General features: G+C 38.3%; 2 protein-coding genes across 6 annotated transcripts in view; one reads left to right on the plus strand and one right to left on the minus strand.

The window, feature by feature from the left end:
• DMXL2 (Dmx like 2) overlaps positions 1-11,835 on the plus strand; it is a 150,547-nt gene extending 138,712 nt beyond the window's left edge. For 3 of the 5 annotated variants that reach the window (XM_027067248.2, XM_027067247.2, XM_053224020.1), the window contains 11 exons: positions 1,876-1,938; positions 2,740-2,826; positions 2,909-3,030; positions 4,159-4,297; positions 4,959-5,019; positions 5,153-5,280; positions 5,787-5,864; positions 7,517-7,608; positions 8,260-8,312; positions 9,530-9,747; positions 10,419-11,835. In XM_027067248.2, coding sequence (XP_026923049.1) covers positions 1,876-1,938; positions 2,740-2,826; positions 2,909-3,030; positions 4,159-4,297; positions 4,959-5,019; positions 5,153-5,280; positions 5,787-5,864; positions 7,517-7,608; positions 8,260-8,312; positions 9,530-9,747; positions 10,419-10,628 — 1,251 coding nt within the window. In that variant the 3' untranslated portion in view covers positions 10,629-11,835. The remainder of the gene's footprint in view (positions 1-1,875; positions 1,939-2,739; positions 2,827-2,908; positions 3,031-4,158; positions 4,298-4,958; positions 5,020-5,152; positions 5,281-5,786; positions 5,865-7,516; positions 7,609-8,259; positions 8,313-9,529; positions 9,748-10,418) is intronic. The other 2 variants (XM_027067250.2, XM_027067249.2) reach the window with 1 other exon arrangement.
• An 8,746-nt stretch (positions 11,836-20,581) lies between these two features.
• The window catches only part of GLDN (gliomedin), a 63,130-nt gene continuing 57,154 nt past the window's right edge, over positions 20,582-26,557 (minus strand). The window contains exon 10 of the mRNA XM_027067246.2: positions 20,582-25,317. Coding sequence (XP_026923047.1) covers positions 24,840-25,317 — 478 coding nt within the window. The 3' untranslated portion in view covers positions 20,582-24,839. The remainder of the gene's footprint in view (positions 25,318-26,557) is intronic.

Consider the following 26,557-nt stretch of genomic DNA (forward strand, 5'->3'; position numbering starts at 1 on the left):
AGATTTTCTACAAGCAGAGGGTCTCCATGAACAGTGAGGTGAAATTTCTTAAAATGCTCTGTAAGCATTGGTTGGCTCCAAGGATGGGAAGTACATGGTAGGAGTTTGGTTGGGAGGAAGAATTTTTATCATGTACCCTTTTGTACCTTTTGGATTTCAAATTATTGTGTGGAATTACTGTCTTGTTCAGTGCTGTCCGATAGAACTTTCTGTGATAATGGAAATCTATATCTTTTGTATACAATACAATAGTTATTAGGCACATACAGTTACTGAACACTTGAAATGTACCTAGTATGGGCGCCTGGGTGGCTCAGTTGGTTAGGCATCCAACTCTTGATTTTGGCTCAGGTCATGATCTCACAGTTTGTGCGTTCAAGCCCTGTGTTGGGGTCTACACTGACAGCATAGAGCATTCTTGGGATTCTTTCCCTCTCTCTCTCTCTCTCTCTCTCTCTCTCTCCCTTTCTCCCTCTCTCCCTCTCTGTCTTGCTCTCCTCTCCGTGCATGCTCTCTCTCTCTCAAAATAGGTAAATACACTTAAAAAAAAAGTAGCTAGTGTGACTTAATTTTGTTTAAATGGTCACATATGGTTAATGGCTACTGTTTTGAATAGCACAGATCTACTGAAAATTTGTTTTCAGTAAGGAAAAAATTGAAAAAAAGTGTTAAAGCTGTTAAGACAAAATAAAAACTGGTCACTAAGCTCAGAAATATGGAACATTTGTCAAAATTATCCATTCAGTAAGAGTGGATTATTTTTTTAAATTATTAAGTAGGATTGTAGTACTCATAAATTTGGTAAATTCAGTGAATTGATTAATTAGTCAAATTGAAAAACATCCTAAAAATTCTAAAATGTTGGCTCATTTAAAAAAATTACTTGGAAAATTCTCCTAAGAAATGCTGAAATTTTAGGTATATTCAGAAGATATTTTTACTCATTGAATATGTTAAAGAAGAATATTCCACAAGACAGTTTTTGTGAAATCAGTAAATGTCGCAAAGTCCACTATTTATGATTAAAGGCAAACAGGTTGTTCAGCAGTTTGGCTTTTGTTGAGTGGGCCTTGCACATAGTTACCTTTCTGTCATTGTTCCTCTGTAGCATCCCTAGGCAGTCGCTGAAGGCGTGCACAGAGAATTTGGCCCTCTTGGTTGAAAGTGAAGCAATCACTTCAAGAGATATTAGGAGGGGTGTATTGCTATGATCAAACCTTCAGAGGTTTCCACAGAAGAGCAGAACTATTATTCTGACTGTAGCCATCCTTGATGACCCTGTCATCAACCAGGAGTAAGCTCTTTGTGTGATTTCTTTCCTGTGCGCCATTTTATCAAACATCTGTTTACTTGTAAGGAGAAAATATCGTTTATAGTGAACAGCTGATGTGAATTTCAGTCCCTGACTACCCCTTCATGGATATATTTCTTATGAGTAAGAGTGAAATAATTATCAGTACTTTGAATCTGTGTTCAGAAATAGTGTTAATTTGTATTTGAAATAAACCTCTGTAGGCTAGGAATCTGTGCAGTGGATTTTCTCATACAAGCAGGTTTTATTTTTTAGACACCGCAGTTTAAATTAGAGCTTTAAGTTACATAACTGGCATACAAATAACTAATTTTTATTTTGAGACAGCTTTTGTGTATGTAATAGGCACATTAATTTTGCCTGTTTTGCTTTGTATTGTGTTCATCTGATGACATCACATTTTACTTAGTTTTTCTTTCTTGATTTTGTGCTTTTAAAAGGGAAGTTTACAAATTACCATCTTTAAGTTATGGAGTGACCATTTCAGTTTGAAATTTTTCATTCTCTTTATAATTTCATTTCATGCATGTGTTTTGTGTTTGTGACGGTGTGGTGTTACTTAGTCTGTAGAAGAACGTGTGGAACAGGTCAGACAAAACTGCGTAGCAGAGGATTGCCACAGCAAGGTAGTGTTCCATGCTCTTGTATTTTTAGCTCATTCTTAAATTTCGAGGAGCTAACCTTCATCTCTAATACTAACCCGTTGGCTAGCCAGCTAATCGAAATACGCGTTGCTCCCATACATCTCAGTGGTGTAGGTTAGGAAACACTCCACCATGTCTGACTTGCTCTTCCTAAGCATTGGTTCTTCTCTTTCCTTCTTCCTGTTCCATCTTCACTTCTGTCCCCTTTTCCAGCCTGTTCTTAAACACGTGGTTATCTTATCTTTCCTCCTTGATCCTGCATCTTCTTTCCTTCTGTCACCTTTGACCCTAAGCCAGTGCACCTTCCTCTCATCAGTCTCCTTCATCCCTTTCTAACTGTTCTTCCCAACTTTTCCTTCTTCCTGTCTTATTACTCTCTTTTAAAATGTTTAATTTCTTACATGACTTGTTTGTCTTACTGTCTTTTTCTTCCACCCTGTGCCTCTTACTGCATACAAATTTTTACTGCAGTGTGTGCACACTTTTGGAAGAGATGCACCCGGCACGTTGCTGTTACAAATACTAATAAAAACTTACTAGTTATCTTTCATGACAGTTAGTATCCTGTCATCATAATGGAAATCTTTATAGTCAGGATGATTACAGGGCATCAGAATTTAAGCTAATTCCAAAGTTAATTCTCAACATACTAAAATTACTGGTACCTTTTTTCTTGCTTCTGCTGCTGCTACACTTTCTTCTTATCCTTCTTTTAATTCTGTGGAATGTGTGTGTGTCTCGCATGGAGCTACACAACAACTAACTGCCGGTAACGTTTTGCAGGTTGAAGCTGATCTGGGCTATCCAGGTGGAAAGGCGAAAATCATTCATAAGGAATCAGATATGATCATGGCATTTTCCATTAATAAGGTAAAAGCTTTAGTCATTGTAAAGATTGTGCCATTATTTTAGTGAAGTCACTTAAATTATTGACTCTGCCTTTGCTTTATAGGCAAACTGTAACGAAATTGTCTTGGCTTCAACACATGATGTACAAGAACTTGATGTTACTTCTCTGCTGGCCTGTCAGTCGTATATATGGATTGGAGAAGAATATGACAGAGAATCCAAAAGGTTAGTCTGCCTTGTGTAGTCCATTTTAAACATAGTATTCTTAAAAAAGAACCCATTAAATGGTTATGCAGATTTGAATTATCTTGAAAAGTATATATATCTCTTTATTTGGGTAGGAAACCAATATAATTGGTTTAGGTGCCAATGAAAGGCTCTTCTTAAATCAGTGAACAAATTACTCATACTTCTGCCATTCCACACGGAACTATTCATAGTGTTTGACTCAGAATAATCCCCAACACCAAAGCCTAATGCCAATAACTACAACGTTGACATTTAACCCTAACAAAGAAATGTCAGGAATTACACAGTATTCAGCGAATTCAGTTGGTTTGGATAATTAAAACAAAAAGCAGAATATACCAATATGTTAATAAGACTGATTGATAGGTCACATTTAGTGGTAAATTTCATCATTCCTTCTTGATTATCACCTTACAGGCATACCTTTTTTACAGATGAAGATGTAGACAAGTTCATTTTTCAGTAACGCTGTGGATACTGCACCAAGAGTGTTTTGCAACACTTTCCTATTTTGGGGTTTCTCCTCCACATTTGCCCTCCCTCTTGCTTTTCTCCACACTCTTGGACATTTTATGTGTTTGGGAATGGTGCCATCATCACCTCTCTCCTTGTTCTGTAGGGTTCTGTTTTCTTAGGATATAATATTACTAGGTCTCAGTATCATACTGTCAGAGTTGATGTAACCATGTAATATGATATAGCCCATCATAAAAATTACTGTAACATTTTTATGTGATGATTACCAGTACTTGAAGAAGCCTTTAAACTCAGATTTCTTTAAAATGTATGAGTTTGATACATGGGATATCTATATTTGAAGAGACCTTATAATCTTTTTCTATACATGATAAAAATAATATTTGTGTTAAATTCTTCAGAGAAAACATTTGTTCCATCTTGTGTGCAGTAAAATATTTTGTCTCAAGGGGAAAAGTTAACGGATACTAAAATTGCCTCTGATTAGAAACTATATCTAAGTTTTCCTTATGGATATTTATTCATTTTTTAAAAAGTAAAGACTGTCCTGTGGATACATAAGAAGCTGTGCAATTGGAATGTGTGTTAAGAGAACACTTCGTAGTAACACACGCATGTTGTTCACAGTTCAGATGATATTGATTACCGTGGTTCCACTACAACTCTTTACCAGCCCAGTGCCACGTCCTATTCAGCAAGTCAGGTGCACCCACCTTCCTCTCTGCCGTGGCTGGGCAGTGGGCAGACGAGCACGGGAGCTAGTGTGGTATGTTACTTACGATTCAGTGTGGTTTCTGGGTGTGGACTCACTCCAGAATAAGTGGAAGTCACTCTGACTCAGGAACGATCCTCAAGATGAGGGCAATGACTAGTTAGCACCCCATAACTAATAATGTTAGTTAGCTAACATACTGTGACTTTCTGTCAGGAGCATGCTTTTCCTCACAACAACCCTAGGTGGTAGGTGACAGTATTATCTCCCATTGTATAGATGGGCAAACTGAGAGGTGCAAAGTGGTAAAGCATAGACAAAGAGGAGTTGTGTCTACTTTATTTGAAAAATGCATCTATAACATTGTTGTTAGTCACTGTGGTTGAAGGGATCCCATTCTCATGTTCTATTCTGACAAGTCTGGAGAGACTCCTGATTGTCCTCAGGGAGAGCACTTGGAGGAGAGTTCCCTTTATTCTAGATGAAGCCGCTTGATACCCACATGGTCCCTACGGGCCAGGGCTGTGCCAGTACGTGACTGCTGCTGCAGCCTTCAGACAGGTATCATGTGTTCAGTGGTTCAGAACACCCACAACAGGGTATATGTTAGTAATATTCCAGTTGTAAGAGAATAAAGGCTATGAGAATTAGAGTTGGCCTTCCCCTCTCTTCTGCAGTGCACTAAATGAATTTGGTTTTTTATCTTCTTTTAAAGCTTATGAAAAGGAATCTCCATAACGTTAAGAGAATGACGTCCCACCCAGTCCATCAGTACTGTAAGTATTTTATTTATGATCCAAAGGATTATAAATGGCCTCTGTCATTTTGAAGTTCATTTATAGAATGGAAAATATTGGAACTCTTTAGCTTTTTCATTTTTTATTTTCTGCTTTTCCTTTTGTGTTTTAGATCTTACAGGTGCTCAGGATGGCAGTGTACGAATGTTTGAATGGACACGACCTCAGCAACTTGTCTGTTTCCGCCAAGCTGGCAATGCAAGAGTTACCAGATTATATTTTAATTCACAAGGCAACAAGGTTGGTTTGGGGGTGGGGTGGGGGTTACTGCACACTTCATCTGAAAAAGGTATTTATGAGGAGATGTTTAGTAAAACTACATCTAAAAACCAATTCAGTGACACTGGGTTTAAGCTAGGCAGATGGTTTATTGGTGTCTGTTTATATGCCCCCTTGGCTCCCAGTAAAGCACAGATCTTCAGGTTGTTTTATGGATCAGTCATCTACCTAAAGATATTAAATACTCTGTGAAGGTAAAGAACTCTATTTCTGTTGAGTGTGTTGGTGGTACGTAATAAAAGCACCTGAAATCTTCCAGTTTCTTACTAAAGGAAAACAAAAAAATAGGTATGGAAGAGCACTTAAAAGGTTTCAGGATATTTTTAGTGCTTAGCTTTCCTGGGACCTACACTATAGAAATAGGTGCAGGCAGAATGTTAAGTGAGATTTCAGTGACTCTCAATCAATGATTTTGCCTTCGATATGGTTATAAGAAGCTGTGTTTAATATTTGTGCCATTCTTACAGTGTGGTGTTGCAGATGGAGAGGGTTTTCTGAGTATCTGGCAAGTAAACCAAACTGCATCAAATCCTAAACCTTACATGGTAAGTATCACTCAGTATTCCCAGAGCACGTCCAGAAGCTGCTTATTTGTCAAGTGTCTGTTTAAGACACTAAATCTCATTGGAGATTCACTCATTGGATCTGTTGAAAAAGGGACACCTCTGCCCAGCAGCACAGCACCCATTATTTGCCCTAGTTTTAGACCTAAATGACTAAAAAGCAAAAAAGCTTCCTTTTCAGAACTTGAAGGATGGCCACTGTATTTGAAAATGTTGAGAGGCTTCCCTATAAGTGTTTCTACTTTTTTGAAAACTCTTAACTTCTTGATAGATTTTTAAAAAAAAATTTTAAGTGTTTATTTTTGAGAGAGAGAGAGCGAGCACAAGTGGAAAAGGGGCAGAGAGAGGGAGACGCAGAATCCGAAGCAGGATCCAGGCTCTGGGCTGTCAGCACAGAGCCCAACGCAGGGCTCGAACCCACGAACTGTGAGATCATGACCTGAGCCAAAGTTGGACACCCCACCGACTGAGCCACCCAGGCACACCCTTTCTTGATATATTTTTAATATAGTACCTAAAGTGAATCACTACCCAATTCTGACAGGTTTCATGTATTCTAGTTTGCTCCAGAATTTTTATTACTACATTATAAATTAACCAATCCCAATGGGCCACTTCACTCATTAATCCAAATCATATTAAAACATTTGATGATGTAGATAAGCCTATCTTCACTTGGTGGGGGCTCAGTTGGGGTAGGAAGGCTGGAGGGTAATGCTATCCTGCACAGAACTTCTTCTGCACAACTTCATATATGTTAATTTTCTTTTCTAGACTATATATGTGTGTTCTTAATTATGTATATGAGACAAGATATTTCTCTTAAATTAGTGCCCTGTAGACTGTCATAAAGTTTTTACAGAAACGAAAGTGTTCTTGAATCTGTCCTCTTACCTTCACTCACATCTATATCATGATCATTCCAAACAGAAGAATGTTTTTTAAAATACCTGGACACCCTCCTGAGTCTTCACCTCCAGGTTTCTATTCATTCACCTGATCCAACAAGAAAAGTCATGCCTTGGCTCAGTAAATGGTTTCCCACATACTGGAACATCCTTAAGAGCAGTTTTGGGCAGCCTTAAGGCTATAGATTATTTGCAGGACATTTGACCTTGTTTTTATTACTGCTAAAATCTTCACAGGGAAGGGAAGATGAGGGCAGGGAGCACAGAGATGGTAAGGAAGATGGATGCTTGCATTTAAGTTATGAAGTTAATTTGACTTGAGTTCCTCACAGTGTAGTGTAAGACTAGATGGGCAGGTGGGAGTGTCCCTCTTTGGGCTATTGTTGTTTATTATGATTTATATTATTATGTAAAGTTTATTAAATGTACTTGAGATCATTAGCATAAATTGTTAAATGGCTTGGTTAAGTTCATCCTATTACTTTGTTAGATAATCTATAAAAACAACCTTTACTTGCATATTATTACCAACTCTTCCAGTTTTAAAGTATCACTGGATATTAGTTAAGAATACGCCAATAATAGCTAATCTGCTTATCACTTTATTCTAGATTTTTAAAACCTGTTCTTTGCGCATGCATATACTGCTAGCAAAACTCTGTGTTTGTGCTGTACCAGATTTTACTGGATTTTTAGGTAACATCATTTGCACTTTATTTTTCATAGAATTGGCAGTGCCACAGTAAAGCCACAAGCGACTTTGCATTTATTACCTCTTCAAGTCTAGTTGCCACATCTGGACAGTCCAATGATAACAGGTAGGTTGACAGAAGCATAAATAATCACATTTTTAAGCAGAAAGGTATTCTTGCTACCAAGTATGGATTTTTTTAACTTAGGAGTTTTTGCACCTCTGGATAAAAAACTTGGTTACATAATTCTTAGTAGTTTTCCTTACCAAAAAGAGAAAAACAATGTAGGTTATCAACAAGTATATGTAATTATGTTAAAGTTTTTTTTTTTTTTTTTGCGCTATTAATTGTCAGCTTCTTGAGACACTGTAGCCACCATACTCTGTACTTTTTTTGACCTGACATCATGTTCATTGGTGATACTTCCATGAGTAAACACCTCATTTCCCTGTGGTGGTTACCCCTGGGGGTACAGAAGCATCCCCTCTCCTCAGGAAATCATGTCTCCATTTCCCTGGAGTGGTAATGGAAAAGAGATGGGCTTGAGGGATGAGATGGCAGAGACAGGTGGGGCCTTGTGAGACACAACTGTGTGGTTTGAACAGGATAAACTCTTACAAGAGCTACATCCCCAGCTTTTATCCTGATCCTACTTGAGAATCATTGCTTTATAAATCCGAGTGAACAAAAAAGATAGTAAGATGCAATACGTAAAAATATTTGACTTGAAGACAATAACAGAAAACACCTCAAAAATTATTGTTTTCTCTCTATAAGAAATGTATGCCTCTGGGACACATTGGTATCACCTGGAAACAGCCTCATTCATGGTAAGTGAGTTAAGATCTATGATTTTTAATACCCTATGAAGGAATGCTTTCCTGGTTTTATTCTAGCCAGTGAGCGTTTATTCAAGGATGTAAATGAGTGGCTATCTTGCTGAGGTAAAGATCCAACTAGCATAGAATAGCGTTCGTTTTTTTTACATTTCAAAATATGAAGATTGGTTCTGCTAACGAGGCTTTTTAAGAATTAGTTGCAAAGTATTTGAGCTCAATAGAAAGGAGATATGCTAAAGAATTACCTAACAATAAAGTAAGAACAAGAAATATAAACAGTGCTATTTCAATATTCCTTTGGGGTGCCTGGGTGGTTCAGTCAATTAAGCATCCAACTCTTGATTTCAGCTCAGGTCATGACCTCAGGGTCATAAGATGGAGCCCTGCATTGGGCTTCATGCTGAGTGTGGAGCCTGCTTGGGACTCTGTCTCTCCCTCTTTCTCTCTGCCCTTTCCTCTCTTTCAAGATAAATAAGCATTTAAAAAGTTTTTTTAATACTATTTCTTTTAAGGCAGTTTTTCCGATTGGAAAAGATACCCTTTTCTTTCTGTTGAAAGAAGGCTCCATGCTCCAGTACATTTGGGTTAAACAAAGCTAGATGGTTTCTTTTACAGAAAGATTTCTCAGTCTTGTATTATACATACTGATACACATTCTGAAAATATAGTTATTTCTCAGTTTTGATGGCATTTTTTTCTGTGAATAATTAATAGCTCTTAAAGATTTGCCCCATATTGGTAGAAGGCTTTAGTTACATTAAAATGCAGAGAATGCTGGGAAAGGTAACTCTTTCCCTATAGCTGGTCATTTTCACACTGCTGTAGTTGAGTTTGTTACTTACCATACAAGCTGTATGGGCAGGAACTAGGATAGTGTAAATACTCATTGTGGTGGGGATTAATGTGGTGGCTGAGTTTGTCATTGGGAAGCTTGGTCTCCTCTGTACTTTGGCTGCTATAGGCTTCTTACAAGGCAGCATAACTTAGTGTGGGCTTAAGGTTTAAGCTTCCTGCAGGTGTTTTCATATTGAGATTATGGGTAAGGATGTTTTTTCTGTCAGTGCTTGGAATCTTTTTTTTAATATTTGGATCATGATTACACAAATTGAAATTAAAAATTGGTAATTTCTGTATTATTTAAATGTGCATTCAAACATTACCAGAATTGCAAGATTATTTGGGAAAGACTCAGTATTTTTCTTCTTCAGGTTTCACATGCCATGATCACGGTGCCACCGTACTTCAGTACGCGCCAAAACAGCAGCTCCTCATCTCCGGTGGTCGGAAAGGCTATGTCTGCATTTTTGACATCAGGCAAAGACAGCTACTTCACACGTTCCAGGCGCATGACTCCGCTATTAAAGCTCTGGCCCTGGCTCCCTGTGAGGAGTATTTCACTACAGGCTCAGCAGAAGGGAACATAAAGGTGAGTCAGTATAAAAAGTTGGAACATGCTAAGTGTTATCTGTATCTGCTGTGAAGACTGGGGAAAAAATGACCCCACTGCACTCTTTGAAATGTGGGCGTAAAGTAAGGCTTTGTGAGATAGTGAAGGCCTCTTGACACCCTTCCTCCCTTAGTACTATGTGGTTCTTTCTAGCTTAAGAAGCTTTAAAGAACTCTGTTTTGAATTAAGAGTTGTTAGTACATAGCATTTTTTGTAACATTATTTTGGCTCCTCAGGACCTCCTGTCTCCCCTCTTCTGCCTCCTAGTACCTTACTCTGTTGTGTATAGTTGAGGTGAGGTTTCTGAAAAGGGAGATGGTAAGGTTCTACTTATAATGCCCCAGGGCTTCCCTTGACATTAGCAATGTATCTAATTCGCTTAAATATTTAATTGAATTAGAGATGGAGGTATATGTGGTTAATATGAAACTATAAGAGGATGTGAAGAAGAGACAGTGAAATGTAACAATAGTAAATGAATCACGTGAATGGTATCAATCAGGTAAGCCTTTAGGAAGGTGGGGTGGGGGGTGGGTACTGGGAAGTTGGGCCAGTTCAGGGCAACAGAAATGAAGGGCATGTTTCTGCTTTTGGTCTCTTTCTGTTTTTTAAAGACTTACACTTTGTGTTTTCACTTTCTTCTCAACTAGGTTTGGAGATTGACAGGCCATGGCCTGATTCATTCATTCAAAAATGAGCATGCGAAACAGTCCATATTCAGAAACCTTGGGGCTGGGGTCATGCAGATTGACATCATCCCTGGCAACCGGATCTTCTCCTGTGGGGCAGATGGCACGCTCAAAACAAGGGTTTTGCCCAATGCTTTTAACATCCCTAACAGAATTCTTGACATTCTATAGACTTAAAGATTGGGGCTTTATTTTTATAAACACTTCAGTTAAAAAATACTCTAGTAATTAATAGGCATTTCTGCTTTCCAAGCAGCTGTTAACACCTTGAAAACAATACAGAGAATCTCTGTAGAATTGGGAACTGATCAAGCTGAGTGTTGCCCATACAGGTTGGTAGAATGACTGTGCATGTACCTTGTCATCATGCTGACATACTTAAAAACAAAAAACCTAGTGTTGTACGAAGGGTAGCTATTCTTTACAGCATTTAGCAAACCTGATTCAGAAAACATCTGAGGTTAGAAGTTAGCATATTAGTAATTTACAACAACAGGAAGGACCTTCATACCAAATTGAGGAAAGAAATGTTGCTGATTCAGGTTTTCCTTTCTTGTCTTCCCACTGATGGAAGCATGCCTGCAGCTCCTGCGTTGAATGAAGGATAGTCACAAGGTGTTAGAAAGTCTAGATCACCAGAAACACTTTCTGAGCTGTGGAGCAGTGTGCAGTGACTAGTTCTCTGCTGGGAGAGGTCATTTCCATTCTTTACTGCTGATTATTTTTCCTGTTAGTGTTTATACTGAGCTAGTACTGTAACTTGCAAATGAGTGCAAATTTAAATGCAATGTTTTCCTCACAATTTGCACACTCACATTTTTTGGACTGCTCGTTTTTCTATTTAAATATTTGCCTTCATGTTAGGAATGTAATACTTGTGACCATGACATATTTGTAGTTGACCTAACATACCAGTTTAGTACTTTTTCTTTCAGGGTTAAAACCCCACAACATTTAAGGCTATGTTGAAACTACACCAATAGAGCATTTCATATCATAATTTGAATGAATGTTAGGCTTTTTGTGGCCAGTTAATAGTTGATGAGATTGGTGATATTATTTATTACCACAGCCTATTGTATAAACTATGCAGAGTTAAATATTATTTGCTTATAAATTATTAGCCAGTGTCCTATTTTGATGTACCTCCTTGGTTATGACCAAAAAATGTTCTTGAGATACTGAAACCAATGTCTGTGTGTTTAAATGTTTACCAGCAAATTGTCTCATCATGTTAATGAGAATGTTAAATGCCTGTGTGGTAAATAGTAAAATTTAATGGCATAAAAGCACCTTTCTCTGAAGGCGATGTGTTGTTCAGGCCGTGAAATACATATGTAAAAGAAAAATAAATGTTATTTGTTAGAGTTTTACCTTAGTTTGGTCTGGAATTCTTTAATATTTTTAACTACTTGAGATCATTTTAAATTTGATCAAATATTTCAATAGAGTTTGTAAGCTACTAGGCAGTTCATTTATGCACAGATATTTACTGAGTACTTTCTAGATCAGAAGCCATTCTAGGAAATGGGACACACCCATGAGCCAGACGGCACTCAGCAATGGCATTTAGTGGGGTAAGAACTAACTTCACTGTACCTTCTCTCGTTTATTGAATTACATGCGGAGTTTGGTGAGGACACTGGTGAAGGAGCCAAGTCAGGAGCAGTGCTGTGTGGAGAAGGTGGACGTCTGAGTACACAGAAACGCAAATTGGGCAGAAACCGCACACCTATACATACGCTTCCCACAATTTAGTACCCAGTAACCTGAGCATGTTGCATCCCCTCCATTTTTGTCTGTTCTAACATAGGACCAGCTGATTCAGTCAGTCTGAACTGAGATTCAGACTTCTCAGTGGCTGCCACTATTTGCTGGAAAGACTAACCTTTCTCTACTGAATTGTCAAAGGTTAGTTGACTGCATTTTGTAGACCCACTTCTGGACTCTGTCCTACTGATCTATTTGTCTCTTCTTTTGCCAGTACCATACTGTCTTGATTAACTTTATAGTAAATCTTGAAGCATTTCCTGCACCTATTGATTCATTTTTCTTCTTTAGCCTATTGATAGGGTAGATTACATTAATTGATTTTTGAATATTGAACCGGTTTTACAAAACTGGAGTTAATCTCAATCATGGTTTCTAATTCTTTATATGCGTTTCTGGATACAGAAACGCATATAAAGAGAGTGAAGATAAACAAATGGAAAGCTAGTCTGTGCTCATGGATTGGAAGGACAAATATTAAAATGCTCATACTGCTCAAAGCAATCTACAGATTCAGTGCAATTCTTATCAAAATACCAATAGTATTTTTCAAAGAACTAGAGGAAATAATTATAAAATTTGTTTGGAACCACACACACACATACACACACGCACACCCAAATAGCTAAAGAAGTCTTGAAAAAGAAGAGCAAAGCTGGAGGTATCATAATTCCAGATTTCAAGGTATACCAGAGAGCTATAGCAAACCAGTGTGGTACTGACACAAAAAAAGATGCATATACTGTTGGAACAGAATAGAGAGCACAGAAATAAATCCATGAGTATTTGGTTAAGTAACCTATGACAAAGGCGATAACGATATGCAACGCAAAGATAGTCTCTTCAGCAAATGTGTTGGGAAAACTTGACAGCCACTGCAAAATAATGAAACTGGATCACTTTCTTACACTATACATAAAAATAAGCTTGAAAGGGATTAAAGATGTAAATGTGAGACCTGAATACTCTAGAAGAGAGCATAGGAAGTAGTTTCTCTGACATTGGACATAGTAACATTTTTCTAGATCGTTCTCCAGAGGTGGGGGAAACAAAAGCAAAAATAAACTACTGGGACCTCATCAAAATAAAAAGCTGCTGTACAGCAAAGGAAATGATCAACAAAAAAAGGGAACCTACTGAATGAGAAGATATTTGCAAATGACATATCTAATAAAGGGTTTGTATCCAAATATACAAAGACCTCCTACAACTCAACACCCAAAAAACAAATAATTAAAAAATGGGCAGAGACAAGAACAGACATTTCTCCAGATATCTAGATGGCCAACAGACACATGAAAAGATGCTCAACATCACTAATTGTCAAGGAAATACAAATCAAAAGTGCGATATCACCTCACACCTATCAGAATGGATAAAATTGAAAACACAAGAAACAACAAATGTTGACAAGGATTTGGAAAAAAAGGAACTCTTATACACCATTGGTAGGAATGCAAACTGGTACAGCTTCTGTGGAAAACACAATGGATGTTCCTCGAAAATTAAAAACAGAATGACCATAAGACCCAGTAATTCCACTCCTGGGTATTTACCCAAAGAATACAAAAATGCCAATTCAAAAGGGTATATGCACCCCTATGTTATTGTAGCATTATTTATAATAACCAAATTACAGAAAGCAACACAGGTGTCCATCAAGAGCTGAATGGGCAAAGAAGATTGGTACATACACACACACACACACACACACACACACACACACAGGAATATTAGTCACAAAAAAAAAAAAATGAAATCTTTCCATTTCCAATAACATGGATGAATCTAGAGGGTATTATGCTAAGTGAAATAAGTCACAGAAAGACAGTAAATACCCTAAGATTTTATTCGTATGTGGAATTTAACAAAACAAATGATCCAAAAAAAGGAGGACAAGATCCTCCCCCACCTAGGTTCTTAAATATATAGAGTTGGTGGTTACCAGAGGGGAGGTGGGGGAGAGGATAGGTGAAATAGATGAAGGGGATTAAAAGTACACTTACCTTGATGAGCACTGAGTAATGTATACAATTTTGAATCACTATATTATATACCTGAAATATAACACTATGTTCATTATACTGGAATTGAAATTGTTAAAGAAAAAATTCAGCCAAATCAACTGCACAGAGGGAAGCTTTTCCAAAACCTTTTTCAGGAATAAAGTACTCGGTCACTTGGTGTTAATCTAGAGGCATTATGACTTTAGATGGTTGATAATAAAAAATTACAGTATGTTGTTAAAAAAAATTTACTGAGAGTACATTAAAGACTTGAAAGTGAGACCAGAAACTATAAAACTCATAGATGAAAACACAGGGGTTAAGGTTCTGGTCACTGGTTATGGCAATGGGTTTTGGTTGTGACACCAAAAGCAAGGGCAGAAAAGGCAAAACTAAACAAGTGGGACTCCATCAAATTGAAAAGCTTCTGTAAAACTAAGGACATTATCAACAAAATGAAAAGGCCAGGTATACAAGGGGAGAAACTATTTGTAAATCATGTATCTGATGAGGTGAATATCCACAATATATAAAGATAGCAATAAAAGTGTGATTAAATATGGGCAGAGGATCTCAACAGACATTTGCCAAAGAAGTCATATGGAGGGCCAAAAGTTAAATGCTCAATATCACTCCTCATCAGCAAAATGCAAATCAAAACCACAATGACATCTCACAACTGCTACCTGGCTATCATCAAGAAGCCAAGACATTAGTGTTGGTGAGGATGTAGAGAAGGGTGAGCCCTTGGATGCCCTGGGTGGCAATGTAAATTGACACAGCCACTATGGAAGACAGAATGGAGATTCCTCAAAACATTAAAAATAGAACTACCATATGATCCTGCAACTCTGTTTCTGAGTATCCAAAGAAAATAAAAACACTAACTTGAGAAGACACATGCACCCCCATGCTTACTGCAGCATACTTACAATAGGCAAGGTATGGAAACAACAGAAGTGTCCACAGGTGGATGAATGGATAGAGAAAATGGGGTATATATGTACACAATGGGATCATGTGTACATAAACAAGAAGGCTTATTTGCAACAACACAGATGGACCTTGGGAATATTGTGCCCAGTGGAATGAATCAGACTGATCTCACTTACTGGTGGAATCTTAACAAGAAAAAAAAAAAAAAAACAACCAAGAAACAAACTCAAAAACCAAACTGAGTTCATAGATCTAGAGAAAAATTTGGTGGTTTCCAGAGGCAGGGAAAAGTGGGAGGTAGATGAGTGGGTGACTAAGGTTAAAAAGCACCAACTCCCAGCTTTAGGAAAAACAAAAAGTCCAGGGATGTAATGTACATACAGCACAGTAATTACCATTACTAATACTGTACTGTGTATTTGAAAGTTAAGAGAATACATCTTAAAAGTTCTCATCACAAGAAAACACGTTAGTAACAATTTGTGGCAATATATATTAACTAGACTTAGTGTGGTGGTCATTTCACAATGTATACAAATACTGAACCATTATGTTGGGCACCTGAAGCTAGTTTAATGTTAGCTCTTCATTATACCTCAATTAAGGGGCACCTGGGTGGCTCAGTCGGTTAAGTGTCCGACTTCTTCTCAGGTCATGGTCTCATGGTTCATGGGTTTGAGCGCCACGTTGGGTTCTGTGCTGACAGCTCAGAGCCTGGAGCCTGCTTCACATTCTGTGTCTCTTTCTCTCTCTGCCCCTCCCCTGCCCATGCTCTCTCTTTCTCAAAAATAAATAAACATTAAAAAAATCAAAATAGTATGGTATTGGCATAAAAATGGACACAAAGGAACAGAATAGGGAACCTAGAAATAAACCCACTCATCTGTGACCACCTTATGACCAGGAGTCAAGAGTAAACAATGGAAAGAAGATAGTCTCTGCAATAAATTGCTGGGAAAAGTAGACAGCCACAGGCAAAAGGATGAGAGTGGACTCCTCTCTTACACCATATACGAAAGAATCAACTCGAATTGGGTTAAAGACATGAACATGAGACCTGAAATCCTAAAACTCCTAGGTGAAAACACAGTAGGTAAGTTCTTTGATGTAAATCTTGGCAATGATTTTTTTGATTTGTCCCCCAAAGCAAAGGCAACCAAAGCAAAAACAAACAAGTGAGATTACACCAAACTAAAAAGCTCCCACCCAGCCAAGGAATCCATTAGGAAATGAAAAGGCAAGCTGCAGAATGGGAGAACAAACATTAACACATCATATCTGATCGGGGTTGATATCCATAACATCTAACAAATGCATATGACTCAGTAGAAAGAAATGAAACCATCCAATTAGAAAACGCCCAAGGGCACCAAGTAGAGAGACATTTCCCCCAAATAAGACAGAGTAGCCAGGAGGAAGGTGAAAAGGGGCTCAACATCATGAATTAGAGTGATGCAAATCTAAACCACAATGACAGCACTTCACACCTGTTAAAACAACAAAGAGATAACATCAAATAGAAATGTAACAAAGGGATAACAAGTATCGGTAAGGATGAGAAAAAGGAATTTCCTTTTCACTGTTGTTGGCAATATAAATTGCTACTGTGATATAGAGAATATTATGGAGGTTCAAATTATTAAAAATTGAACTTTCATATGATTCCATATTCCAGTCTGGGTATATACCCAAAGGGAATGAAATCTCTATCTGAAAAAGCTGTTTGCATCCAAATGTTCATTGTAGCCATAGCTATAATTACAATGACAGCCTAATTCGGAAACAACCTATTTGATCATTCACCCTGAGGTTCATGCTTGAGGGCATTATGCTCAGTGAAATTAAGTCTGGCAGAGAAAGATATTCTTATGATCTCACTTACATGTGGAATCTAAGAAAATCCAATTTAAGGAGATAGAGAATAGATTATTTGTTGGGGGGGGGGGCTTGTCAGTGGAAAATACATGAATGTGAAGTAAAGGTAACAGCTTCCAGTTACAGAATATATAAGTTCTGAGGATAGAATGTATAACGTCTATATTTAACAATACCATATTGCATAATTGATGATTGCTAGAAGAGTAGACTTTTTAAAGTTCTCATCACACACACACACACACACACACACACACACACACACACAGTTCCCATCACAAGAAAAGAATTTATGTAAGGTGATAGATGTTAGCTAAACTTACTGTGATAATTTTTTCACTTTACATATATCCTATAATTATGTTGTACACCTAAAACTAAGGAACGTTATAGGTCAATTATCGCTCAAACTGGGGATAAAAGCAAGGGAGACCTAATTGCCTTGCCAAAAAAGAAGCACAAAAAGAATGTGAAATAAAGACTTCAACAAAGAAAAGGTAAATGAATTTATCACCAGCAGATCTGCACTAAGAAATGTGAAAGTCATGTATAGGAAGTCAGTCCCTCAATCCAAAGAGGAATGATACTAGATGGAGATCTATCTGCACAAAGAAACACAAATCACCAACACTGGTAACTACATAGGCAAAGAATAGACTTCTTTCTTCATTATTAAAATATATTTAAAAGATGACTGTCTACTTGAATCAAAAATACTAATACTTGCTAGTTGCATACCATATGTACAAGTAAAATGCATAAGAACAATAGCACAAAGGCCAGGAGAATGGAAATATATTGTTCTAAGCTTCTTATGCTAAAAAAGTACAGGTACACTGATAAAAATACACACGATAAACTCTAAAGGAAAATAAAACAACAGTAAGTTGTTTGTAACAACTTATACTTATTATAACCAAAAGCCCAGAAAGAAAATAAGGTGGAGTTATTAAAAAATTCAATCAGTTCAAAAAACAGCAGAAAAAGAAAAACAACAGATGAGACAATATCAAGATTATAGATTTAAGTCAACCATAACAATAATTACATTAAATGTAAATGGTCTAGCCAAGGGTCAGCAAACCTTTTCTTAAAGGGCTAAATAGTAATTATTTTATGTTTGCAGCAGGTTTCTGTAGCAATTACATAACTCTGCTGTTGTAGCACAAAAAAAAAAAAAGTGTCAGTCAATACATAAAGAAATGAGTGTGGCTGCATTCTAATAAAACATTATTTACAAAAATAGGTAACCTAGCAGACTGTAGTTCACTAATTCCTTGTTTAAATACCTCCATTAAAAGGCAGAATGATTGTTGCAAGGGAATATCTCATTGTGGTTTTGATTTGTATTTCTCTGATAATTAGTGATGTTGACCATCTTTTCATGTGTTGGCCATCTGTATGTCTTCTTTGGAAAAATGTCTATTCAGGTCTTTTGTCCATTTTTTAAATCATCATCATCATCAGGTGTTGAATATAATGGCTAGTATCAAAGAGACCAGAAACAACACGTGTTGGCAAGGATGTAGAGACAAGGGAACCTTCGTGTACTGTTGGTGGGAAGGTAAATTGGTGCAGCCACTGTGGAAAACAGTATGAAGTTTCCTAAAAAAATTAAAAACAGAAGTACCATATGATGCAGTAACTCAACTTCTTGGTATCTACCTGAAGGAAACAAACACTAATTTGTAAAGATATACACATCCCTATGCTTACTGCGGTGTTATTTACAATAGCCAAGATATGGAAGCAACCTAAGTGTCCAATGGTAGATGAATGGGTAAAGAAAGATGTGGTGTATATACACAATGGACTATTACTCAGCCATAAGAATGAGTTCTTGCTATTTGAGACAACATAGATGGACCTAGAGGATATTATGATAAGTAAAATAAGCCAGACAAAGACAAATACAATATGATTTCACTTATGTGTAGAATTGAAAAAACAAAATGCACACAAAAAAAGCATAAATAGAATGTAAGCACAGAGAAGAAACTGGTGGTTGCCAGAGGGGAGGAGGCGAAGGGAGTGGGAGACACAAGCTTCTAGTTATGGAATGAGTAAGTCGCAGGGATAAAAAATACAATATAGGGAATATAGTCAATGATATTGTAATAGCATTCTATGATGACAGATGATAGTTATACTTGTGGTGAGTTTAATAGAGTTGTCGAACCACTATGTTGTACATCTGAAAATAATGTAACATTATGTGTCAACTAAACTTCAATAAAACAAAAAGAGGAACAGACTCATAAATACAGAAAATACATTAAGTCCTTTGGGTTTTTAATGGAGGCTTCATTACACAGCCATGATTGATTAAGTCACTGGCCGCTGGCAACTGATTTAACCTCCAACCCATCTCCTCTCCCTGGAGGTCAGGGTGGGACTCAAAGTCCCAACCTTCTAATAACATATTTGGGTGCCCTGGCAACCAGCCTCCATCCTTAGGTTGTTTAGGGGCTTTTCAAAAGTCACCTCATTAACAATAAAAGACATTTTTTATGGCTCTAATCACAGGAAATTCCAATAGTTTTAGGAGCTCTGTGTAAGAAAAGGGGACAAAGAACAAATATGTATGTCTAATTCTAAATCACAGTATCACACCAAGGGTCAGCAAACCGCACTGTAGGTCAAATAAAGCCTACCACCTGTTTTTGTACAATCTGTAAGCTAAGAATGGTTTTCTACATTTTTAAATAGTTAAGAGTCAAAAGAAAAACATTTTATGACACTTGAAAATTGTAAAATTCAAATTTCAATGCCCAGAAAGTTTTTTTGAAATATAGCCATGCTTCCTCACTTATGTGTGGTCTAGGATTGTTTTTAGCTACAACAGCAGAGTTAAACAGTTAAGCAGAGACAGTGTGGCCTACAAAGCCTAAATTATTATCAGACCTTTTGCAGAAAAAAAATTGCCAACAAGCTTACTTAGTGTAACCCAGCCCTGAATTTCCTCTGTTTCCAAATGACCACAAATACTACACACAATGAAATTTGGAAGCAGCCAACCTAGATATCCCCATCCCATACGGCAGGTTCCGAATCTTTCCCTGTCTGGGTCCTCACCTTGGTACAGCGAACTTCTCTGACTGTGAGTTTCACCTTCTTCTGAGCTTGGCAACTCTGATCAAGTCCAAGGTCGGGTCCTCATTTTTTCCTGCTCTCTACTGCAAGAGATCAGAGCCTCTTTGTATGCTGTGAAGGAGGCCCTACCTGGGCTTTCTCACGTAGTTTTCACTTGGCAATTAATTGGTTTCAGCGTTTTATCTTTTTCCAGAGGGCCAATCAAGCTTAGCAACAGCCTCCCTCCTGATTTTGTTTCCTTTTTAGTCCCTATTTCTCCCTAATTCTCAAACATCTGATACATAACATTAGCTAAGGTATTCCTTTCCACTGGTATACCATTCATCACCAAAGTCTTAACAAATGGACCATCGCATTGTTCCAAAGGCTAATTGTGCTCAATCTACTACCAGCAATGGGGTCCTCATTGTAAACAGGTGGTGAATGATCCAGCTCCAAAACCTGATCTCAGTGGCTTCTTTTTAGGACCACAACTGTTTAGGGTTGCAGGACTCCCAGTCAAATTAGAATTTCAGACAAACAAGTTTTAATTGTAAATATATTCTGTACCATACCTGGGACATACTTACACTAAAAATGTTGTGATTGTTCTTTATCTCAATTTAAGTTTTAACTGGGCATCCTGGAGTTTATCTGGCAACTCTACAATAGGTTGGGTTTCCCAGGAAGCAAGCTCTGGGATGGAGTTCAGCCAGGAGGATGTCATTGAGAAGTGCCCTTGATTCGGCACCTGTGGAAGGGAGGATGGAAGGGCAGAGGGAAAAATCCATTTTTTTCATTATTAGAGTCAGTTTTATTGTAAATTCGTTACATTGCTAAGAACCATTTTTGGGGATGTGAAGTGTTAACCGCCTAATCAAACAGGCCAGCAGACAGAAACTGTGGTGTGGTGTCCCTGATGCAGTCCCTCAACCCTCGAATAAGGCTGCAAGAATCTGATTCTCCATAAGGATGAACTGTAAAAGTAACAATAATTTATCAAGAATTATATCATTTTCATAGCATTTGTCATTTGACACAGAAAAATCAAAGGAGGTAAGTAATACTATTATACATTTTACAGATGAAACAGAGGCTGAGGGATTAAGATACCTGCCCAGATTCACACCAATTCAGTTTTTTAAAATCTGTCTTATTTTATTTTAGATCAAAATGTTATGTTCTTTCCAATTGCTTTGCCTATGTCAATAAATTAGCAGATCTTCACTGAGTTTATGTCTGTCTCTAGTTCTAGTTACTGGTTACTACATTTTTCGGGTTTTCCTATAGAGAACACATAGTCCGTATCAATGACTTTTCAGTATTCAGGAGTCAGCAAATTCCAAGAGTTTCAACAGAGGAGCAACCAATGTAATTCTTCCACAATATTGCTTTGGGTTGTTATTTTTTCTTGTAAATGTTACATGTAAATCAACAGGAGGTAAAAATAAGAATACACTTGTTTCAATGTATGACTTATTTTATTGACTAACGTTAAATAAACGGCAACCAAAAGAGAGACATTCACCATGATTCATTTGTTGTTCAGAATTGTTCAGATCTGTGGTTACAGATTGGACATCCCATCTTTTAATAGTGCGCTTGCTACACCAGGTCCCAGCAGCAGCGGAGAAACTGAAAAGCCCTATCACATACCTCTTCATGTGGTTTGACATTAGTCACAGACAAAATGTACCTTGAAGTTGGAAAGTGACTCCTGGCTCTTCAAGGATCATAGCGTCTCATTGGCCCCTCACTTAGCAACCTTGAAGGGAATGACTGCGAAGGGACCTAAGCCCGGAACTCCTCATTTTAATTTTTTATTAACATTTATTTATTTTTGAGACAGAGAAAGACACAGAGCATGCGCAGGGGAAGGGCAGAGAGAGAGGGAGACACAGAATCCGAAGCAGGCTCCAGGCTCTCAGCTGTCAATACAGAGTCCAAGGCGGGGCTCAAACTCCTGAAAAGAAGATCATGACTTGGGCTGAGGTCAGACGCTTAACTGACTGAGCCTCCCAGGTGCCCCTGAACTCCTCATTTTAAAGCTTTCACCCCAGAACTCTTTCTCTGTCATAACATCTGTGCTTAGTGATCCACTTGAGACCATGACCACCTGCACGGCTTTGATACGACACATTATCACTTTGAGAGAAAATGCTTTGAAATAGTGTCTGGCCTACATTTGAGGTTGGGAGGACAGTTTTATTTACTTTCCAGGGGAAAGCTATCTATTTTAGATTAAAGAAGAATTAGGAAATAATCTGCTTTGATTCTGACATCAGAAGTGCAGATATTTGAAAAGTGCTTTAAAGCAACTTTGATTATAAGTGACAATGTAAACTTCTAAAATGGTATCTTGACTTAAAAACATTAGGTTGTACATTCTACTTTAGCAGTGAGCCCAAGCCTTTTTTTTTTTAATAAAGTAGTATTTGCAGGCAAGAAGGAGTAAAATCTGGATTCTTTGCCTTGTGTAAAGACAAACCTTCAACCCTATTATATTGTTACTTACACCTTGCTCAGACTCAGTTATCCCGATATTAGTCCTCCATGGGGAAAAACAAAAAATCCCACTATGAACTTCCCTAGCAGTGAGTATATAATCCCATACCCACAATTAAGGGAGTCAGGATAGTTCAGATATCAAGACTGAGGTTTCTAAAAATTTTTTTCTGAAAGGAATATGTGCTAATTCAACAAGATTCTTTGGTTGCTACCATATATATAATTAGTATTGGATGTATATATTACTAATACCACTATTACTATGAAACTGTATTCATATCCAGGTCCCCTATGTCCAGAAACAGAAACACATGTATTCAAATACTTCAAAAGACTAGTATTCTCTAGATGCATTGATCTTAAGTATGAAACTATTTTACTTTGTTACAAAACATGAATCTGAAGAGTTATTTTTTTTAAGCTATGCTGACAGGACACAACCAATCTAACAGAGAAGTGAAGAAAAGCTTTCAAATATCCATTATTTTGAGAATACAACAACAAAGAAGTCCCCAGTAGCTGCCTAAGTGTTTTCAGGGGGTGGGGAGATTTAAATACCCAAATATGTATAGCCCATAAGTTTCAAAATGCTTCCATTAAATAAGTGATCAGGCCACACTCAGGGCCCCCAAGTATGAAAAACCCTGAGTGTGTGGCTCTCCTCCAACACACACACGAATTCAGTGAAGGCAAACAGATAAAAAAATCTTTACATAAGATTTCTCTGGGTCCCCTTCCTTCCTGGCTGTGGGACCCCAGTAACTTTCCAGATTCCCCTCTCCTCTCAGCAGCCCTGCCCATACACCAGGCTGCAGGATGTCTGAAGAACTGAATCGGCAGAAAATACATACTTAAGGGCATTCAGGTGCAAGTTAAACTGGATTTTTCTCCTAGCTTCCAATGGGATCAGATGACATCCTTTGAAACTACATTAGGGAAAGAGCGGTTTACTAACCGCTTTGGGGGAGGGCCACTTAATTTTATGCTGTTCTCACCCTTCCCCTCGACCAAACACTCAAACCGTATTATTAGTCTTTCTTTGTCTGGAATAAAACAAAACATAACAAACAGCCTCTGGCGGATAAGCCCTGCCAACAATCAGCCTCACTTTATAGCCCAGAAGTTGGCAAACTTTTGGTGTAAAGGGCCAAAGGGTAAATGTTCTAGGCTTTGCAGGGCCCCTACTCAACCTTTTCGCAACAACTCAATTCTGCCACTGTAGAGCAAAAGTAGTCACAAACTCTGATACACAAGCAAAGGCGAGTGACCTTGTTCCAATACAACTTCACAAAAACTTGCAATGGTCTAACTTTGGCCTAAGGGCCATGGTTTGCCCGTCCCTGTTCTAGATAATAATCACAAATGGTGCCTCTTCCAAAAACTGCAAAGGGCTTCCCATGGTTCTAGCCAGATTAATGCCTACTCACATAATATTTAGTAGTTGATAGCAGATACGTAGCAGTGAAAGCAGCAGCCAGGGTGACGTGAGGATTCAGTGTTTGTGATCTACAGCAGGATCAGAGACTGATAGGAACCTGGAAGTGCCTGTTTCTGTTTCATTAGCAAGCCTGAGCGTGTAGCTGTGCCTGGCTTTTTTAACTTTGGAGCGGCAAACGCGAGCCCAGGATGATGCTCATTCCAGTGCTGTGGTGGCTGGTGCGGACGCAGAGAATGGTAGTAAATTATGGCTAATGTGGTCCCTCCACAGCCTTAAAGGGTCCATGCAGCTTCCCAAGGCACTGAACACAAGTCACTACTAAGGAATTCATTGCTCAAGTGTTCGGGCTTATCTCGGAGGTAAATTTGCTCAGCATGTGGCTAAAAACCAAAAAACCAAACCAAATATGTAACAGCTGTGAAAGCAGTAACAGCCGAGAAGCACAGAAATCCCTACAGGTGGAGGGAATCTTGCCAGTCATCTTTGGCAGCCCTTTCATATTACCAGTCAGGAAAACAAGGCTCACAGAGAGAAGGGTAACTTGCCCAGATAGTCTGTGGAGAAATCACCAAATCATAGCCATCTTGACCTCCAGTTTGTTGCTATTTTCCTCTAAGGAATCTGAATTTAAAGGGGGTTCCCTGACCATATAAACACTCATGTCATGAGATTATGACAGCTAAGGACCTGGTTCCCCTAAAGACAAGTTTTATGTTGGAATATTCATGGTACCAGAGAACATCTGAAACTTGTCAAGGGGGAACAGAATGCTTCTCATCACTGGTTTATTGTAGCTGACAAAAACCGCACAGGATAAAGCATTAAATGACCATCTTCCCATGAATATAAATGCTGGTCTCTCATATTGTAGGATAACATGGCAAGAACAGACTGGGAAGTTCTTAAATTAAAGTTTGCATTGATCTGTTTCCCTCCTAACAAATCAAAGGCAAATGTTATCCTCAGATCTTTGGTGTCCGTGACATAAAGGATCCCTTGGGCAATGAAGGCGTTACCGGCCTTGGTCTTGGGGTATGTGGTATTAATGTGTTGCACCACAGAGAATGTCCTCTCATCCAACTGGGCGACAAGAATGCTTGAGCCATCCACACTTGAAGCATAGATAATCCAAAGACCCTTTTCATCCACAGCTAAATTGAAGTAAGTCTTGGAATTTGCAAAGAGGTATTTTCGATCAAAATACAGGGCATTTTCAAGTTTCAGAGTTTGGGATGTTTCTTTGCCAAATTCAAATCTGAAATGTGAAAAAGGTAGATATGAGTCAGCATTTTTGTGGACAATGGTAGGTTTTTTGTTTTTTGCTTTTTGTTTTTGTTTTGCCTCCTCTATTAAACTGGAGTGGGGCTTGGGATTCTGCATTTCTAAATTCTAGGTCTACCGGTTTACCCACAATACTCTGCATACCAAGGATGTAAAGGATGCTGACTACATCTAAAGTGTCCACCTTCGTGCCACGTGCCTCAGGAAAATTCCTTACCCTCATGACTCCTCAGTTGTTTGCCAATCTCCTGAAATGCCCTAAGATTCTTAGATCTGCAAGGGGCCTTAAAAAATGATCTAGTCCAGTCTTTTCATTTTACACATGAGAAAGTGACTAGCCCAGGAATATGAGTAAGTAGCCAGAGTTAGAATTTAGGTTTTCTAACTGCAATTTTGGGGGTTCTTCCTCTACCCCATGCTGGAATTTTTACGACAAAAATGTCACAGTGGTCTAAATGAAGAAGAAAGTTGTCAGCTGAGAAGAAACGTAGCCAAGTCAAGGCCATGCAGTTTTTTTGTCAGGAAAGTGACTGGATAAATTCAGCTACAGCATGGAATCCCATGCCCTCAGCTCCTGGAGGCTGTCTGACCAGGCAGACTCCAAATCCAGACCATATCTAAAAGTTGATTATGATTCAAAAGTTACCTAATTCCAGGAATGAAAATTCACGAACGTTAGGCTAAATGAGAAGAAAAACACAAGAGGGTGCCATTGAGCAGGAGAAGAAATAGGGGAAGCATGAATCTGCAGGTATGCGGTGGAGCCTAAACGAACAAACTTGGAGTCAATCAAGAGACCCTGAGGTAAGTGTGAGAGACACCAGAGAAAATAAGGCCTTGAGTACAGCCTGCCTGCCCACCTCTGCTTCTTCCTCTGAATGTCTGGAGCTCAGAACTGCCAATCAGTCCATCAGTACCATTGGTCTGGTACCTAGCAGCTGCATTTCTTGAGGAGGCCTGACCCCTCACAGGAAAAACAGGGTCTTATTCCAGCCTGCCTGCCCCCTGGCCCCACCTGTGGCCTGGCATAGAGCAGGCCGAAGTAGTGTGTCAGACACACGTAGCTTCATTAGAAGACACTCTTGGAGAGGCCAATCCTCTTTCTGGGGCTCACTCATCCTGGAACTCCCTTACCACCCTCATCCCTATGTAAAAACAGTGCTGTGGCAGTAGGGAGCTGCAGAATTAAATGAGGAGAAATGTCATGGGAAGGA

This window comes from Acinonyx jubatus, chromosome B3 (genome assembly GCF_027475565.1).
Source record: "Acinonyx jubatus isolate Ajub_Pintada_27869175 chromosome B3, VMU_Ajub_asm_v1.0, whole genome shotgun sequence".
NCBI lineage: Eukaryota > Metazoa > Chordata > Mammalia > Carnivora > Felidae > Acinonyx > Acinonyx jubatus.